General features: G+C 36.7%; 1 protein-coding gene across 6 annotated transcripts in view; it reads right to left on the reverse strand.

Moving 5' to 3' along the window:
• CYRIA (CYFIP related Rac1 interactor A) overlaps positions 1-19,081 on the reverse strand; it is a 73,136-nt gene that overhangs the window by 7,678 nt on the left and 46,377 nt on the right. For 2 of the 6 annotated variants that reach the window (XM_063314728.1, XM_063314736.1), the window contains exons 4-8: positions 8,004-8,084; positions 2,291-2,412; positions 1,104-1,209; positions 504-640; positions 330-407 (exon numbers count right to left, since the gene is read on the reverse strand). In XM_063314728.1, the coding sequence (XP_063170798.1) occupies positions 330-407; positions 504-640; positions 1,104-1,209; positions 2,291-2,412; positions 8,004-8,073 (513 nt within the window). In that variant the 5' untranslated portion in view covers positions 8,074-8,084. Of the gene's footprint in view, positions 1-329; positions 408-503; positions 641-1,103; positions 1,210-2,290; positions 2,413-7,752; positions 7,833-8,003; positions 8,087-19,081 lie in introns of those variants that run through there. The other 4 variants (XM_063314720.1, XM_063314745.1, XM_063314753.1 and 1 more) reach the window with 4 other exon arrangements.

Here is a 19,081-nt window from a genome sequence, read left to right on the forward strand (position 1 = left end):
CCTGCTGATGTCAGGATCCATCTACAGCAGTGGATCCTTTAAAAAGAGTTCCATGCTACAACACTTCGAAGCAAAGGAAGCAAAACTAAAACTCTTTTGAGCTAACCCACATAAATGTGTATGAAATCTGCCTTTAGCATAACTATAAAAATTACAAAGGAATGATTATGGCATAGGGAGGAAAGGTGGTATAGCTCAATCAGTTTAGATAATACTTAAATAAATAGGCCAAGTTGATTCCCTAGCTTTGTTTGAAGCAGTTTCCTACGTTGCTATCTAGTTGTCTCATAAATGAAGCCCCAGACTCTGGAAAGAAACATTTTACTTACATGCATGTTGTTTATTCTGTTGCGACTTAATGTCCTTCTATAATAGCTAAAGTCATTTTGAATTGCTGGGTTTCTCATCTGAAAGAACAAAAGGAGGATCAACTTTGATGTTCTTAGTGAGAAAGACAACGAAAACTCTCTGTATCAGCTGAGCACTGCCTTCTCCTTACCAACCTTAAGTTCATCAAAGCGGAGAGTAAAATGCAAGATCTCTGCAAACTGCTTTGCTAGCGCTTGCTCTCGCTCTAAGTGCTGAGTTGGTGTATAGGGTGGACAAGTCAAGGATTCTAATAAGCTCTGCAATGCTTTTTCTGAAAAAAACAGATAAACAACAAAACCATCCAGGTTGTTTTCATTTTGTAAAGGAATCTTCCTGCTGCTTTAGAAAAGCTACCACTTAAAATTTCAAACATATATTGGCTGCTGATTAGAGAGGTAAATAGATTTAAATTGGATATTCAAATGAAGACAGCTTGGTACGTACCCAGTAAGTACCATATTTCAAATTTGAAAAATTCAGACCGCCTTGTGTTAGATCATCATTCTATCCCCTGCAGTTCTAGCGGTTGTAAAAAAGAAAATAACTAAGAAGCTTATCTTTTGTCAGCCCCCAAATTATCTATCCCATTTTTCTAGGGATGCACACACACAATGTTCAGAGGTACATATATCTAAAGGGAAAAAAATGTAACAGGAAGGCAGGAAATGTCTGATAATATTCACAAATGTTCAGGAGCCAACCAGTTCTTGCCAGCATGAAAGACAGAACCTCACCTAGTCTGAGAGAAAATTCATAGAACCGCTTCAACCGCACAACCAGCGGGCATACTGAATTCCACGCTCTTTCCTGAAGCTGAATATCATTCGGGTTTTGTATTGCCTGGAAAACAGTAATAACTCGAATAACTTCATTTATTTTATGTTAAGGTGTCTATCCTGCCCTTCTCATGCACATAAATGAATCATCATAAACAACAGCCAGAAAGAAAGTTAACCCTAATACAGTATGATATCTGTCTTTACACCTGAAAATGATCCTCTCAAAGCATTTTGTGTGTCCCATTTCTGAACCCCAGAAGCTTTCTACAAGAAAACTGTTCCATCTTTTGGCAAGAGCAATTTGCCCCTGTTCTAGAATTAACTGGATGGATGAGAGGAAATGTGTCTTGGTGGGTGGGTGGGTGGGTGGGAGTAGATGTGTCCTAACAGAAAAAAAAACCCCTCCTGATTTATTAGGATGTACTTTACTGAAAGATCCAATTATTCCAGCAGATTTTTTACTTCTTACTCTTTACTTCTCTGTGTAGATAAAATAAAAATTAAAAACACGCCAGTTTAGAGTCAAGGGGTAGAAGTCTGGTTTTTTATCTTCCTCCGTACTGCATGTTTTTCTATGAAGGGCCTTAAACACTGGTGGCACCTTATACTTTGGGAGAATATGATCACTCAAAGGAACTTGTAAGGAAAAACAGAAATATGCACAGATAAATGGCTGCTCTGGCAAATACGCTAGAAACTTTTCAGCCCATATTCAGTGCTCAGGTCCCATTATTATCCAGGTCAGTAACAAATAATAACCGTAGGAACAAAATCTCGTCTGATCCAAATTTATGCATCCATATGTACCACATGCATATGCACAGACTGAACTCCTAGTTTTTAATTCAGAATGGCAAAGCACGGCACTATAAATTTAAATGAGATTATTATTTTGATAATCTCATATGGTAATTGGCTCTAATGATCATTTTTTCCTTCCAAAAAGGAGATCTCTGCAAATGTCTCTGAAAATGTGAATAGTTCTTAGTTTAAAATTTTCAATTTTGAAGATTATAATCCCAACACTGGAGAAAGAAATCCTGACTGCATTGTTTCAAAACTGAAAACTATGTAAAACACACACTTGTGTTTGATTTCCTTCTTCAGAATATATTGTTTTCCTATAATAGGATTTAACGCACATCTCTAATCTCTTGTCCAGCTCCTTTGTAAGACTGCAGGTCTGAAAGCATACTTTCTGAGTCCTGTAAAACAGCGTTGACTTGGTTCCATATTTCCCTTTCTCCATCAGTAGGCTGAGCATCTAGATAAAACATAAAAAGCAAGTATTGCAAAAAGCGATGGACTGTAATCAGAACAGTCATATGAAGCACAATTACTGTCAACTAAAATTTATTGGTTATTTGATCCATATTCTATTACCTTCATATAGTTCAGGTGACACTTCATCCATTTTCATATACATGCCTTGGTATTTTATTAAAGCATAACCAGGATTAAAATTACTGCTTCCTGCCACTTATATACACAAATAGGAAGAACTCTTTATATATATTTTAATGTAATTGATTTTAACCAAACTTCACATCAAAGACTCCATGGACTAACTTCATTCTAGGTAAGGAAGATAAACTTTTAATATGTTTTTGCAGTTTTATATTCACCTCCAGGAATGTGACAGATATTCTATATTACTATTCAATATAATACTACTGTATAGAGTACTACTCAAGAGTTCTCCCTTTGTTTCCAGTCTAAATAATAGTCCAGTGTTATCCTGGTGTCTTTCCCATGACTTACTCTTTTCATTTCTTCATCTTTAACATAAAATATATTCAGTAGCAAAAGTTATTGCCCCATAACATCAGATTTAGAAAAAATCACTAAAATTGATTAAGAGTATCTGTTGGACAAATCCATTCTTTAAAAAATAGAATTAAAAATTAGCAAGCCCTCTTGGGCTCCAAAAGTCCACCCACAACAGTAACATCTTCAAGAGACTGGCAATACCTAGAAGCCTCCTTGTCTCCCTCAACATTTAATTTAAACCAGACATTTGCTTGATATGTGACATGCTATATATCTTTTTATTTTCTGAAATTATCATAGGAATGAGAGTAGTGGTGGGAAACCATCTTTCTCAAGAATCCAGGTACTAACCCCAGCAGAATCTGAAGCAAAAATATTTCTCTGTGCATGTCAGAATCTTTACGACAAACCTATTGAGTTGCTCGTCCATGCTATACTGAGACTAAATGAATGAAAGCTTTATTATGGTCTTAGACCAGAGTGGTACCAAAATACAATTGGTATAAAGCACAGTTTAATAGGTACTGAGATGGTAAGCAACTGAGAAAGAGAGGTACCATATTAAGGTCAGCTCAGTCAACCGAACTGGGGAGAGGGCAGCTCTAATCCCTACATGCAAAGAGAGAGAGTGTGGCTCTGTCCACCCTACTTGTAGCAAGTGACAGTAGCAGAGGGAAGCCTTCTCTACCCATAGAAAATCAGTGTTCTAAAACATGGGATGGAAGGACAGTTTGTCTGGATAAAGGCTTCCCAGTACGCACTGATGTCCTCCAGAAGTCAATTCCTCATAACTGTAGTACCTGAAGGGTTAGTTCATTATTAGCTACATAAAGCTGGATATGTGGATTACTATTTTTAGAAACTGAGTATTATATCACAGGAAGAAAGTGGAGGTAATAGGATAATCAATTCATCCAGACCCAGGAAGGCCAATCTTTTGGATTGGTTCCACTATCAAAAATACCTTTCCTGAATTCTGCAAAGGTCATTGGGAAAGAAGACACTCATCCCATCCTTCATGTAATCATCTTCTAACAGAAGAGACCACACTGTCTGCATGTGTCTCTTGACTAACCTTAACAACTAGTTTTCTGTTCACTCAGTGTTGTCCCAATCAGCAATAATGTGTATTTATTTCAGATTCCAAATGTTCACATAAACAAGTCTTAGAGATCAACTCTGAGAATTGTAAGAAGCATTTCCCAAGAATCAATTTTCTCCTGCTTCATCTGCATCAAATTAAAGTGCAGTTGTGAAATCTTAACGGTATGCATCTTATGAGAGAAATGCTTGCTGCAAAGTCTTAAATGTTCAAAATGCAGTTTGCCAGTTACCTGTATTAATTAGGCAGGAACAATGGCTAAAAATCTTTACTTTTAACAATGCTACATTGAAATACACTCAAGGTGCAAAGGAAAAACCTTCATGAGAAAAAAAAAGTAAAATCTTGTACTTATTTGTCACCCAGAGTTCCTTTGGGTAGATGGATGGCTATATGTTTAACAAATAAGTCTGGAGGATCTAAACTGAGCTAAGATTTTGTACTCATCACTTCAACATCTTCTATTCAATCCAGTGGGACAAATCAAGTGAGGCACTGGGGAGAATGGCTAGAATGCAAAAATATTTCCAGTGTCTCTGACAAGCTTTGACTCAGCCACTACAGAAAGTAAGGTCCCCACCCCCATCTTTTGGAAGCAGATCCAGAACTGTATTGTTATCAGCAGTCTTCTTCTGTCCATGAAACCTGACAAGCCTTTAATATAAGCTAAATGCACACTGATGCAAAGTTCAAATTCTTGTGCATCATGGTGAAATTCACATGCATCATATCTGAAATCTCACTGGTATATATTCAGTATTTTCCATACAATTTTCTATGGACTGGGGGATTATGATGTGGAGAATGCACTTTCATACAAGTGACATGAATTTCTTACTATTATACTATTTGGGAAAGTTCTTTTTCTTCCTAATTTCATAGTAAATACTCTTTAGGGTCCAGCTAAACACAAGATGCACTGTGTTGTAATTTGCTAACTTCAAATGGAAACAGTAACATACAACAGTTCCTTATCTGGCATTTCAGCAGTAGTAGCAGTTTTGAAATGCTTTACAGCAGAAGAAGACAATATGAAGCCAACCATATGTTGGTCAATAGCTTCTCTCTTCCCTGAATGCTGACATGATGGAAATAGTCACCATCTGACAGTCACCAGTTTCCCATTTCTGAGTTACACTGTTAAATATGCACTGCAGGGAGTGTTATCATGCTTTAGAGAAATGCATCAGTGTAATCTCTTTTAAAACCAAAAACAAGATACTTAGAGAATATGACAAGTTTTGTATTAGTTACACAGAAGTAGAATCTCTATAATGACTCCATATTATATTTATTACCAATGTTCTTCAGAAAAAATGTTAATTTTAGCATTCCTGTTTCACTTTTTTCCAAAAAGATCACTACATATCAGGTACTATTTCGTGGTTCTGGTATGATTAGCATCTTTAATTCTGTAACACTGTCTAATAATAGAAGTATATTAGATGCAGCAGCAAATCTAAGTCTCATGTAGTATCGGTATTAATTGTGAATATGAATCTGACAATACCTAGAATCTCTGCATCCCATACAAGTACTCATGTAAATAATTTTCAGGACTCTAAGAAAACCCAAGTATAAAGAAATTACTGAATACATTGAAAAGGAAGATCCAGTAAGGCCTGAAAGTGATAAAACAGCCCTTAGAAGAACTTCTAATCAATTTTTTATTATGAAATATAACTGCTTGTATTGAAAAGCAACATACATTTGTCTTACTGTTTTTGAAGTAAGATATTAAGTAGCACGCAGAGATAGAACACAACTTAGTGGATGAAGGGAATTTAATGCACTAGTTGATCACTTTTCAAAGGGAAGCTCAAGCTATATACAAACTGCAAGCTGTAGTAGAAAGATGTAGTAAAAAAAATTAATGTGTAAAAGTATATTATTTCACCTGCTTTGATACAGGAAACATAGTCAAAAGTTCACTTCAATTGCTTCATTTTGTTTTGTTTATATGTATAATAGAGATTAGTTCTCATATGGACTGCCCACAGTCTACCTGTGGTCCTCAGTCGATTTCCATGAAAACACTGGACCCCCCTCCTAATAGTAACCAACTAGGCAGCAGGGGGAGGAAATTCAAATAAGAGGAAACAGAGGTGAATCAGCTAGATTATATCAGCTGATTACCTTCACTCCAAACAAGCCAGAAATGAAGGTTTAAATCTCTGCAAGTACTACAATTGGGAAGAAAAAGATGAAAAAAACAAGATGGGTGTTTCTGTGTGTGAGTGAGAGAGAGAAAAAAGAAATGAGTGGGAATTCACTTCTTGTCCAATGCTCAGTTGTCAATTATTCAACAGTAGAAGAAAGCAAGACAAATATCACATAACCTGATTTAGGTATATCCATTAAAGGACAGGTATATTTTAAAATTTTCATCAATAATTTTTATACTTGATCTAAAAGGAAGATTCTTCTCCCTCCATGTAATTAGAGTTGTTGAGAGCCAGGCAGCATACACGTTTAATACATTGTTGTTGTTGTTGTTGTTGTTGTTGTTGTTACTTGTTAATGGGGGAGGGGTTGTCTTACATTCACTGGTAAGAACAGAAGGAGCTACTGAAAACAAAATAATGAGTGACAGGGTGGATGCTTTTGAAGATTAGCCTGAAGTTTAGCTGTTGCCTGGGAGAGGCTGTAATGCTTAATAGGGCATATCTTTTTCCTCTCTATCCAGTTACCTCTTCACCTTTCTTTAGCTCCATTCAGTTTTGCCCCCTTTTCTTTTTTCTTTTCATCCCAGTACAATTGTCCTTACTCTTGCCCCATCTTCCCTTTCCTTCTTTCTTTCTTTTTTTTTTATTGCTGTTTCTTCTGGAAGGAGAAAGAGGGGTGTATGTGTGTGCAGGCATACGTACATGCATGCATACTGGCATAGGTAAGACTTTATATGTGTGTGAGAGAAACGCTCTACATGCAGATGGCGACCCATTAATTTTGTAAATGAATATCTTATTTTATAGGCAATTAATTTAATTAGTTTTAATCCGTTCAATTAATATAAATTTAGTTGTTTGCTCTTCTGCCCCCCCCCATTTTTTTCCCCTTAGGTGGAGAAATAGAAGTGTGTCAAATACATATAATCCCTGAGTTGGCAACATTAGGTTGACAAGATAGAGAAGCATTAAGCAGGATTTTTGTTCCTTTCATTTAATTGTATTAGACCCTTTGAATTTGCCCATTTCCCTTCATATACTTAAGTTTTGAAATAATATACCACAGAATTTTAGTAATGTGGTTTTAGACACACCAATAATGCAACAGCCAAAATAATTTCCTTGCAAGTTTCTTTTGAATATAGCACAAGCCACTCATAATGATCAATTCTGGATAGTCTGTAGTGATTTTGAGGCCTAATTCTTCTTTTTGTAAAGATACAACCCAGTGACAAAATTTGGATCTGTGAACTAAGCAGCACTAAATCTACTCTCTACAGGCTATAGTCTTCATCCATGCTAAAAACAATTTTTAAAATGCAGGCTGCTGAACTAATCAGAATTTGTCACAAAGTGAGCCCATGAGCCAAGTTCTTTTAGTGAATGCTAATGATCACTAGCAATATTATTGGGATTTTGGATGAACTGAGCAGTGACTTTTCAGGATGAAATAGGAGAAGTCCAAGTGGCGTGCGCTATAGTACTTGCATGGTAGATTAATACATGCCATTTATTAGACTTTTTTAAAAAAAACTCCAAAAAATAACACAGGCCAAACTTTGCTCACTTTCAAAGTCTAGGAAAAAAATGGGCCCTTGATCAAAGTCTGTACAAGTGAGAACTTTTAAAAGATTTCCCATTTGGTTTCTGAAAAACAGAAAAGGAACAGAAAAGATATTCAGGAACAAACCTTGAAAGCACTGTTATCTCTTTTGTACTGCTTGAACATGTTTATCTGTCAAGGCAAATCAGGCTTAAACATTCCTTCTCAACTAGCTCCTAAGTCAGGGAAAACAATGTTCCAATCTTTGAACTTACTTTCAAAATCCAGGAAAAAATGTGGGTAGTTTTCAATTTCTCTGGTAAGGACTTTAAGAAGATTACCCATACCAGCAAAACCTAGTGAATGCAACAAAATCATAAAGAGTTATATATGCAAAAGTAGAAGCTGAAAAAGTAAGGGCTTGGCATGCACTGCTAGTTCAAACTGAAACAGGAACATTCAGACTGTTTACTGAAGTATTTAACAATAAATGCCACAATAAATGTATTGGGAGTATTGACCAAATATGAAAAGAATATACAGAACCCATACTTCATCACTGAGAGAAACATGTAATAAATGTAGAATTTCCAGTGGGGTGTACATTCTTTCCTTGCTATATTTGGACAAGCAGAATTTTGTAGGTTTTGACTACTTTAATGAAAGTGAATGCATCTTTGAATGCATCCGATTCTTAAAGCTAATAGTTTAGTACAGAGTTCTGCAAAAGGATATCCTTTTCTCCTGTTCTTTTCTGTGTTTCATCCATTGCTCCAGAGCAGATTTCAGGAGGCATGCTGGGGGTTTCACCAGGAAGCAAATCAATTTCTTTGGGAGACAGACACCACTGGAAGAAACTCAATATATTCAAGATAAACATAAAAAAAAAAGAGCAACCCTGTTCTAGTGTATACATGCAAAATACAGCTGAACGTAATTTAAATTACAGCACTTATTTCTTAATCATTTTTCTATTCAACAAATCAAGTGTGACAGATTTTCTTTAAGAATTACGATTGCATATTACTTTGGGATGTAAATAACTATTAGTTAATTATAATTAGATAAAGAGAGTGGGCCACTGTCAGGTCATAAGCAGCTTCCACTGTTACACATAACAGTGTAGTAAAATTAGCTCTGTCTAAGCCACTTTTGTTGAATTGGTTTGACACTTTATTATTTTGTTTATAGAAACCCAATGAACTTGATTTCAGTAATGAAAGAACAATGATTCAGAAGGGTTTACAGTGCTACTTCTCACATCAGGTACAGGTGCTACTCTAATTCTGGATTTAAGATCTCTGAACAATACTGGGTAAGAACTCTGAACAATATCCTAACACACCGACTGGTAAGATTAATTGTTAATTTGTGATCCTTCTAAACAAATTTACTCCTTTCAATGAATATCAAACACACTAAGGCTTAAAAAATCCTGGAAGTATGCCAGAGTCGTACTCCAACAGTAGGTATGTCAAACCTTTTCAATTAGCAATATTTTGCATACAATATATTAATAAATACTAGAGAAAGTATAGGAAGGAAGGAAGGAAGGAAGGAAGGAAAGAAGGAAGGAAGGAAGGAAGGAAGGAAGGAAGGAAGGAAGGAGTCTATTTTTATCTCAGTGTTGGCAACATGGCGCAGTACAAATTAAAAATACAACTGATTATGTAAACTTAACTCTGAACCCAACAACACTTTTATATATCATGCATAAATGCCACCACACAAAACACAAGAATCATGCTTAAAATGGATTTTCAAGTATAGTACAATACAATTAAGGACCACATGCTTCGAAGCTTAATTTAAAAGCACAACTTACCTCATTTAAAAAAAATGAAGTCACAGAACAAGCCCAGTGTACTTTGTCCTAAACCATTAGAGTTATTCTCAAGAGATTCTTAATCTCAAGGCATCCTTATTAAAAGCAAACGTGCTATCAATGACTGCTAGCCATGTTGACTATATTGCCTCCAACATCAGAGGTAGCATGTCTCTGAATGGCAGTTGCTGAGGAGCATGAGCAAACGTTGGTTGGCTACCCTTGAAACAGAGAGCTACACTAGGTAAACCTTTGATGTGATTTCCAGCAGAGATTTGCTCAAGTTCTTATAATGTTTCTATTCTTATGATTTCAGCAGCTGGGTATATGCCCACATTATCAAGGGCAGGGGAACCTGCAGCTCTCCAAAATGTTGCTGAATGATATATTCCCCCTACTCTGACCAGGATGGCCCAGTGGTGATGGACTGTAGGAGTTCTAGTTCAGCATCATCTGGTTCAGCAGGAGTGCAGGTTCCTTACCCATGTTATCACACAATTGGAAAGGGCTATTTATGCTGCCACTGCCATAAACATCCATTTGTTCTACCATAGCAGCAGTTTTCCCAGGAGAAAGAGACCAGAACTAGATGGTCCGGCCCATTCTGCAGATAAAATTCATACTGCCAGAATGAAATGTGGTTCCCTGGCAAGAAAGCAATTGACAGTACTTGATAAGTAATGTATAAAATGTCTCAGCACTTTGGTCATGTCTAGTAAGTATTTAGATGGGTCACCATCATGAATACATGGACTATATAGGAAATCAATCAATCTGTCAATCTATCTATCTATTGTCACTGATCATAATAAAGTCTGGTCTGTCTGTCTGTCTACCTACCTACCTACCTACCTTGCACAGGTCACAATAAAGTTTCCTCTGTTCTGTTCTGTTTACCTATCTCCTGGTAGAGGGCAAAAGGAAGCCACTCCCAAATTTTCCCAAGAAAACAGCATAATTGTGTCCATGTCCAGAAGTCTAGATCAATTTGAGGAAGTCATTACCATACCTTAATATATAAAATGATCCCTTAATTGCTTTGGAATGCACTATGGTTCCCTACATTCTTCCCTAATCATCAAAATAAGATGACTATTTGCATTTTGAAGACTAGTTGTATTAACATGATTGATATTTTTTGCTCTGAAATTTCCTACTACTTCAAGCAGCTTCTCCTCAAAACTGAATATGAAACATAATATTATGTGCTTTCTGTACTTCTATTCAGAATCCTGGACTGCAACCCTGCACTTTCTATTCCCCTAAATAAGGTTTTGCTAGGGAGATACTTTTCTATTCTGGATTTGGAAACTCCAGAACAGAAAAGTATTTTCTATTTTGTTTGATGTTTTATACAAATGAAATAAAATTATGGTTCCTTTGTTCAAAGCTCACTTACTCTTTCACACATATCACATATATGTCTCTTTGTTATTACATCACTTAAATTCTCCCTTCTTCCCCATAAGACTGTGATCACATATAATGCTAAGTGATAATATTATTTCTTTAATTTTGACAAATGCAATGTACAAATGCAGTCACCTGTGATATTGAACAAACCATGGTTAAACAAATAAAGGCTCACCATAATTATGAACCAGGTCTAACAAGGTGAAGTGGATTGCTCTACAGCAGAAATTTTGAGAATCTGAGAACTGTTGTATCAATTCAAACAGCAATGTTGGAGTTCTATTCCAATAATTCTGGATGGTCATAATGTATATCTAATGCCTGAAGACATAATTTTAAGATTTCAAGAAATTTACCCAAAGCTTTACAAAAAAGATTAGGATCTCATGGAAAATGAATTAAGACTCCCCCCTACTTTTCCTTTTCAACTGAACCTTCAATGTCTGGATAGCCAAGAAAAAAAAAAGCTGTATTTTTGCTTTTTAAAATATGTAGAGAGTTATACTACTGCAAATATGAGAGATGGTAAAATGCCAAAGACTCCTGGTTTTCCAGAGAACAATATAAAGGACAGATGCTGTATCTTCCATGGCAGACAGGCTCAGAGAGAATAAACACTATCTCGTCTCAGTCAGGATGAATGTTCCCATGAGGGAGAGATAGCTCTGTGTCACATACACAACATACATAGCCCTTCCCTTTTATAGATATATATGAGAATTCCAGGCTTCTACCCTATAGACACAGGCACCCTGCTACAGACATTAGAAAATATTATAGCTTTAAATAACATCAGGGTGGATCCTGCTGTAATTATTTCATTAGATGCAGAGATGCTAAATTGAATTTATTAGCAAGCCTTTAAAAAAAAACTTTCAGAATTTTCTTTTCACCAGGAATTTAAACTAAAATACTTCAAATTTTCTCCAAAATTGAAGTGAAGACTAAGAGGAAAATACATGCAGTATTCTTTTGGGGGAAGCATACTGCAGAGTTGTCCTTGTTTTTCTTTATTGTTGTATTTGAAGTGAATCATCAAAAAAAGTACTAAGGTGTATGTATTCAGAGAAGGATTCTAAAGTTGTTCTCCTTACATATCATCTGTTATTGATCTAATCCCAAAATTTGGAGTCTTTTCTGGGCATCACATAAATTGATCTAAATCTGAACTGTGCCTTTGGAGGCTTAGACGTTACCAAAATCAGCTATTTCTGGATACAGTTTCAGTGGGTTCCAGAGACAATAATTTATCTTGGGCTGTGAGTACTTAGAGACACATTGAATTAACTCTGCTGTTATTAGAAATGCAACAGATCATACAGGCCTCGCTCAGTTTGAGGCTCTGGCTCAGTATTAAGTCTTTAAAAAATGAAGGGTTCACCATGTCGCCCTTATTGCCTCCTTTGGCTCTTAGCCTGCATGTCACTTAGACACAGATGGTATAGCAGGGATAAATCCACATTACAGCCACTTCTGATGTTTCGCTATGCCTGGCTTCAATCTGATCCAAAGAGATCCCAGAGTACTCTCTTTATACCAGATATCCTGGGATCCTCTTTTGAGATGTGATCATCAGGATCAACAGCTGTCAGCATCAACTGAAGCCCAAACTTCTTTTCACCTTGTTATTCTGTACCTTCTTCTCATTTCATCATCTCACTTCATCTCTGAAACCAGCATTTGCCTCGAAATGAGAGGATTTTCATCTGCATTTCCACTGTTCCTGTAGCTGGAATGTCTTCAGCTTGAAGCTAATATAAACAATAAACTTATTTTGGACTATAAAGAACCACCAGAAGGATACAAATTAATGCTGTCTGGTGAAATTCCAGATTCCACGTCTATAGTCCCCTGAGGTCAGAATCCATCACAGAGGGTACTCTAAAAAAAATTTCAGAAATTTTATGCCCTTTTTAAAGTCTTCTTTGTGGAAGCTCTCCCTTTCCTTTTTAACTCTGGGAACGTTAAACGATAGAGAAAGAGGTCTTAATTTTCCAAATGGAAGTTTATACCATAAAGCATACTCTCCCTCTTAGGTTAATGAATGGCAGCTTTTACTTATTGGAAACTTGGTCTCACAGGCATCTTGTAATCCCTTACAAACAGGAGGGCGTTAGGGTCCAGCCACCTTGGATAGTTTAGATTTCTCCCCCTTACTGCATTAGCTATTAGAGGGGAAACAGACATGACATGACATGAAGTAGTTTGCTAACTCATTTGAGCTTTACAAACATGCTAAATGAATATTCCTATTTTAATCACCACTGTGCATTTTTTTTCTGATTAGGTTATCACTGTATTAATAATAATGTGGTTTTTCTATTTTAAAAAAATGAATATCCCATGGTCCTCCTTTCACTAGCATTAAGCCCGAGTTTCCTCTGAATATAAGTCCTGAATTCTTCCTGTAAAGCCACGGCTTCCTAGACTGGATTGAGGAAAATCCTGGTTATCCTCAACTACCATTAACAGACAAAAAGCATTCACAAGAATGCAACTCCAGAAGTCTAGCCCATCTCCGAAAATGGTCAGTCATGATCCTCCAGAAAGCCCGTAAGTAGGAAATGAAAACAATGGCATTCCCCCATTGTTCTACAATAACTGGTATTCAGAACTACATTCTTTGTATTTAAGCTGCCTTCTTCTATACACACACACTAACAAGAAACACAGGGGTGGAAATTAACACATGGCTACTATTGACTCAGGGATACTTTGAAGCATTTAAATTATTAATTAAGTAACTGAAAAGGATAAATTATTTTAAATTAAATTTTCTAGGCCTGCCACCTGGAGTTTCATCCCTACTGTAAGTAACATTTTCATACGTAATTTTTCACAGAAGATACATTGAATAACAGGTATGATATTAAGCACTGAATGAGTCTATGCTAATCTTTGTAAGTTGAACTCTCACACTATGGGGGTTCCAAGAAAAATATTCTCCATCTTGTTAAATATAAACAATTCCTAGTGGAGATCATTGAGAGCTTTCAGATGACTCAGTGCAATGAAAAATTACACTTGAGAATTAAATACCAGGGAAAAAATGAATGAAAAGTTTAAAATATTTTCCAATGGCAACAGGAAATGTTGACTTTTATTTTATAATTTATATTTTTATATTTTTATATTATTTTATATTATTTATTTTATAATTTATTTTATTTAATTAATAATAAATGTATGACTAACTCATGATAGGAACCTTACCTATATGAAAGGAAGGAATTGGGCTGTACAAATTCAGAACTATATGAGGCACCACAGAATTTAGCCCTCTGATCCATCTAAAAATTATAATTTTTAGTGTGGCTACAAGAGGAAAAATACATCTTTAATCTTAAAATAATTAAATTTTAATGTAACCTTAAATTGAGATTGAATTTAGTGTTTGTTCTTGCCCTATCCTAGACTTCGTCTGCCTTGCCTGCCTAACTACTTCAGAGAATTAGAACATTAGCCTACCATGTAAAGTCCATGTGTGGCCCTTAGACTGAAGGTTGTATATTCCATGGAAAAATATTTGTTCCTTAACATATTAGTGAAAAAAAATGGCACCATTCTTTACTTCAGTCATCTTGAACCTTTCATTAGCTAAGGAAAAGCAGAACATAAATCTACCACACCTGCAAATAAATTACCTCGAAAACAATTTAGCCTCTACTTCACAAATCAACTTGAGCACTTCCCCCACCCCACACATATGTTCCACATCCTATCTGATGAAACTAATTCTCAGCTTCCTAAAACATAATTTACAAAATAAATTTTGAAAAACATTGGGAGATAAAAGAATATATTCACACATTTATTTAATATTTATTTATTTATTTATGTATTTTTTTTATCCCGCCTTCATTTTTGTAAATAACTCAAGGCGGCGAACATACCTAACACTCCTTCCTCTTCCTATTTTCCCCACAACAACAACCCTGTGAGATGAGTTGGGCTGAGAGAGAGGGACTGGTCCAAAGTCACCCAGCCAGCTTTCATGCCTAAGGTGGGACTAGAACTCACAGACTCCTGGTTTTTAGCCCGCTGCCTTAACCACTAATATAATGAACCATATCTGTAGTCCGAAGAGGATATTAAAGACCATGAAGTCAATGCTTCTATACCATTTTATGGCTGAATGCTGATAAAACACTTTCAAGGGAATGTTTAGTGAAGACAAGAGGGGGCTTATCTTGACCATCAAGATTAACAGTTGTATTTTATGTATCACTGCTTGGGCTGGCACCATATTCTCCTAGAAGATACAAATCTGCAGACACATCCTGGGCCCAGACCTTTGCTTTTTCTGTTTGCAGGAGGAATCCTCCAGGAGAGGTGTGATACTTTTCCCTTCTAAGGGCCTTCTGCTACAGTGTACTGCTTACCTTAACAGTACACTGTTAATCTTTGAGAACTCAATGAAGAGTTCGCAATTCTTGCAAGGCCAGGTAGGGATTCTAGATAGACAAGTGTTTGTTGCATAGATGAATGAACATTATTTGTGAACTCCTTAAGAGAAAAGAATCTAATCCAATTGCCCTACAAATGTACCACATTATGCAAATATTACTTAAGAGTTACACTGTCATGCTCCATCTAGATGTCTGACTGTGAGTGACAACAAAACAACCAACAGCCCTGATGTCTGATAATCAAAATACTATTTACCAGGAACAGGTCATGAAGTTTTAGAAATCACCTGAGATAAAGTATTCTGAGAATATGTGTGAAATAAATTGACAAACACCACAGTTAAAATGTAGTCCATCCTTAGTATATCTGCAATGAAATCCAGAATGAAATTCAGCAGCTACTGGTTATGAATTGTGATTTTATTGGGGTCTTATAATTATTACAAATACAGGGCTCTCCAACTTTTTTTTTTCCCCACAAGAAAACAAAAGCAATTCTGGTAAATAAAATGTCTTCACATCATCAGTTCAGGCTCAGACAAGGAAGAAATCTGTCCTACTGGGTTTTTCCATAAGGATGGTAAGGTAGCATATTGGTTTCTTAGTTTCCAAACACATCCTGAAACTCCTTAGATTTCTTTTAGCAAGCATCCTCATTCTGACTCCCTTGTCCAGGTAGTCATCATCTCCCTCTTGGGGCAGAAGTATTCCTGACGATGGGAAGACCTGAAAGGGACCTGACTAGCAGACCAAATAATTTGGGGGTCATGGAGTTTCAGCCACACCATTCCTAGGATCATAGGTAAGTGAGGTGCTGTTGCCATATATCTCTTCCTGAAGGCTCTTCCCAAAGTTATAGCAGCAGAAGTTCTAGAACCATGATTCCAGAAACTTTGGTGTGCAAACATAATCTAAAGTTACTAGTAGCCTCTATGTTAATCAAGACTCTTATTTATACAGAAGCCCTTCCAGATACTCTAATGGTAACCAAGAATATCAGGAAATTAATCTTGCTTCATCCTCTAATTCTGCTAATACTGCAATTTTCATCAAAGTTATAGGAAAAAGGCTTACAAAGCATACAGTGTTTCTTCGGAGACTTTTTAATGGGAATTCCATTATACTGCAGAGCAATTTGGTCATGAACACCCAAGGCACACTCAGTGATCTAAACCATTCAGGATTTATTTATAGTTCCATACACTTGTTAGTATGCAAGCAAATGCACATTTGAATGTATTTACAAATAGTTCAGAAAGAAATACGGCTTACAGAAATAATAGTCCTTATTGCCTGGAGATTCATGGATAATCATTTTAACTTACTTCCATCTGATCCCCATGAGCAAAAGCATTCGACCTTTTATAATCTAACTACTATTTAAAATACTTCAGTCAGTTTATGAGTGCTGTTTTATTCAGGAGAAATATCTCATTTTTCTGGCTTTATTAGACATAAATTCAAAGGCACACTGCAAAACAAAAAATAATTCTAAAGTATCTTTTGGCACTAATTTAAGCTTTTCATACATTCTAAAAAGAAACCATATTCTTAGCATTAATGCTTATCAAAATATTGATCTGGCATGTTTAAACTTGGGGGTTCTTGGATAGAAGTTTGGGCCCTCCAGCATCTGGATTCAACAAGAATTTGAGACTTGTTTCCTAGCTTTGAATTAGAAAACTTCCCCATAGTATAAGTGGAGACTGTTCCTATGCTGCTGATTTCTTTCTCCTAGGATAAATCTGGCCCTTGAAATTGCATCAGTTCTTCTCAGGCAAGTAATCTAGAATGGGCTATCATTCTTCATCTCCCCACCCATTCATCAATATATAGGCTCATCTAAAATGGATTTTGCAAGATGAGAATGAGAGGACATCTTATCCCTGCCCATTCATGCCTCAATATAAGCACTTACCAGTTGAACCCACCAGAGATTTGTTTTATTTTTACTGGCAGGAGCAGCCTTCAAAGACCTCTGTAAATCAACTGCAACTGAGCACTAAAGCCCGCAAACTTCATCCCACTTTAATTTGGTAATCTAGAAAAATCTTACAGAGACATATACAATCTACATTCCACTAAAAATACAGGGAAGCAACTACGAGTGACCTCAAGTTTCTGAGGCAATCTGGGTGAGCCAGGGTAAGGGCCATGGGCTGTGCTGGCTGCACAGATGTGAAGCATCTATAGCAACAGCTAACTGAGCCAGCTACATTTGTAAAAGTTTATTCTGTTATTTGAAAACCTCCTTGTAGCTAGTTGAGGTGTTTTATGGCTTCAATCTGTCCCATTTTATGGCCTAAAGTCAGCAATAAAACACTTTCAAGGAGCTGTTCAACTAAGAAGTAATAAGAATAGGAAGAAAACCATTTTCAAAGTCAGAGGTTGAGAAGCCAGGAAAGCAAAACAAATGTAGTTCACCAACTAAAACAGACTACATGAACAGATCTCCACAACAGCCAGAATCTGAGGCAGGAAAGTTCAGAGAATCCAGGAACCTAGGTTTCTGGAGAGGCAGGGGGACTGAACAACAGAGACCAGGTGCTGGTTGTCTATAGCTTTATGAGCTGGAGATAGATAGATATAAAAATAAATAAATCTCCACATCCTTTGAGTCAGCCTTGACTCCTAGTGACTACCTGAACAAGTCCTTATACTGTCCTTGGCAACATTTTTGGAAGTGGCTTGCCATTGATTTCTTCCTAGGGCTGAAAGTGACTGGCCCAAAGTCACCCAGCTGGCTTTGTGCCTCAGTCAGGATTAGAGCCCACAGTCTCCCGGTTTCTAGCCTGATACCTTTAACCACTACACAAAACTGGCTCTCAACCTATCTATATCCAAAACCTTAAAGCATCTCCCATGTTGATGCAGTTGTTAGCAATATATGAACCTCTAGGAGAGCATCTGGTCTTGAGAAGCCTCATCATCTCTGCATTTGCCTTTTCAGGAACCTTCTTCCTTTAGGGCTGTTGTATTTTCTATAGTGCTGCTTGAGTCAGCACCCTGCTCCAATAGAAGGTATCTACAGACACCTCCTAGGCCTCTGTTTCTTTTTCCCTTTGTGGCAGGAATCCATCAGGAGAGCCGTAACAGAAAATTACACGCTACCAAGCTCATTAAGAAATTATTTACAAAGCTGACACAGCTTGTTCTCTAGCTCAAATAAGGTTTTCACGAATTAACTTAGCACAAGAGAAAATGAAAGCACAGTCCCCACACTCAGTGAAAGGTTTAAATAAAACTAGAGAGTATAAAAGGGAAACAAGTGGAAACAAGTAGCCTTAAGTTCTCATCCTTGTGCAGTTTGTGTCAGCTCCACTAGGTGAACCAGACCAGGAAATCAATTCCACAAGAAAGCTAAAACTATGCTTATTGAGACTGGCTATAGTAACAGAACCCTGCAAGTCTGATTGTGCTGTACCTCCTTCTCCTCCTCATACTCCAGTGAATCAGGGCGGCATGTGCCTGAGCTATCACCGAATGTTATCTCATCTCTCTGAACTTAAAACATGTTTCAGCCCCTTTTGCCTAGGTAATGGCTCTTGCATATTTCAATCAAGGTAATCTTCCTTACTCCCTATAGTTTGCACCTTATCACATTTACTCACCACTCCCCAGTTTAATGGGGCCTCCTCCCAAGCAAAGGTGCACAGAACTGCAGCTTTGAATATACAACTTGAATCCAAAATGATACTTTAGAAAA

Source organism: Candoia aspera, chromosome 1, assembly GCF_035149785.1.
Source record: "Candoia aspera isolate rCanAsp1 chromosome 1, rCanAsp1.hap2, whole genome shotgun sequence".
In the NCBI taxonomy this organism is placed as follows: domain Eukaryota; kingdom Metazoa; phylum Chordata; class Lepidosauria; order Squamata; family Boidae; genus Candoia; species Candoia aspera.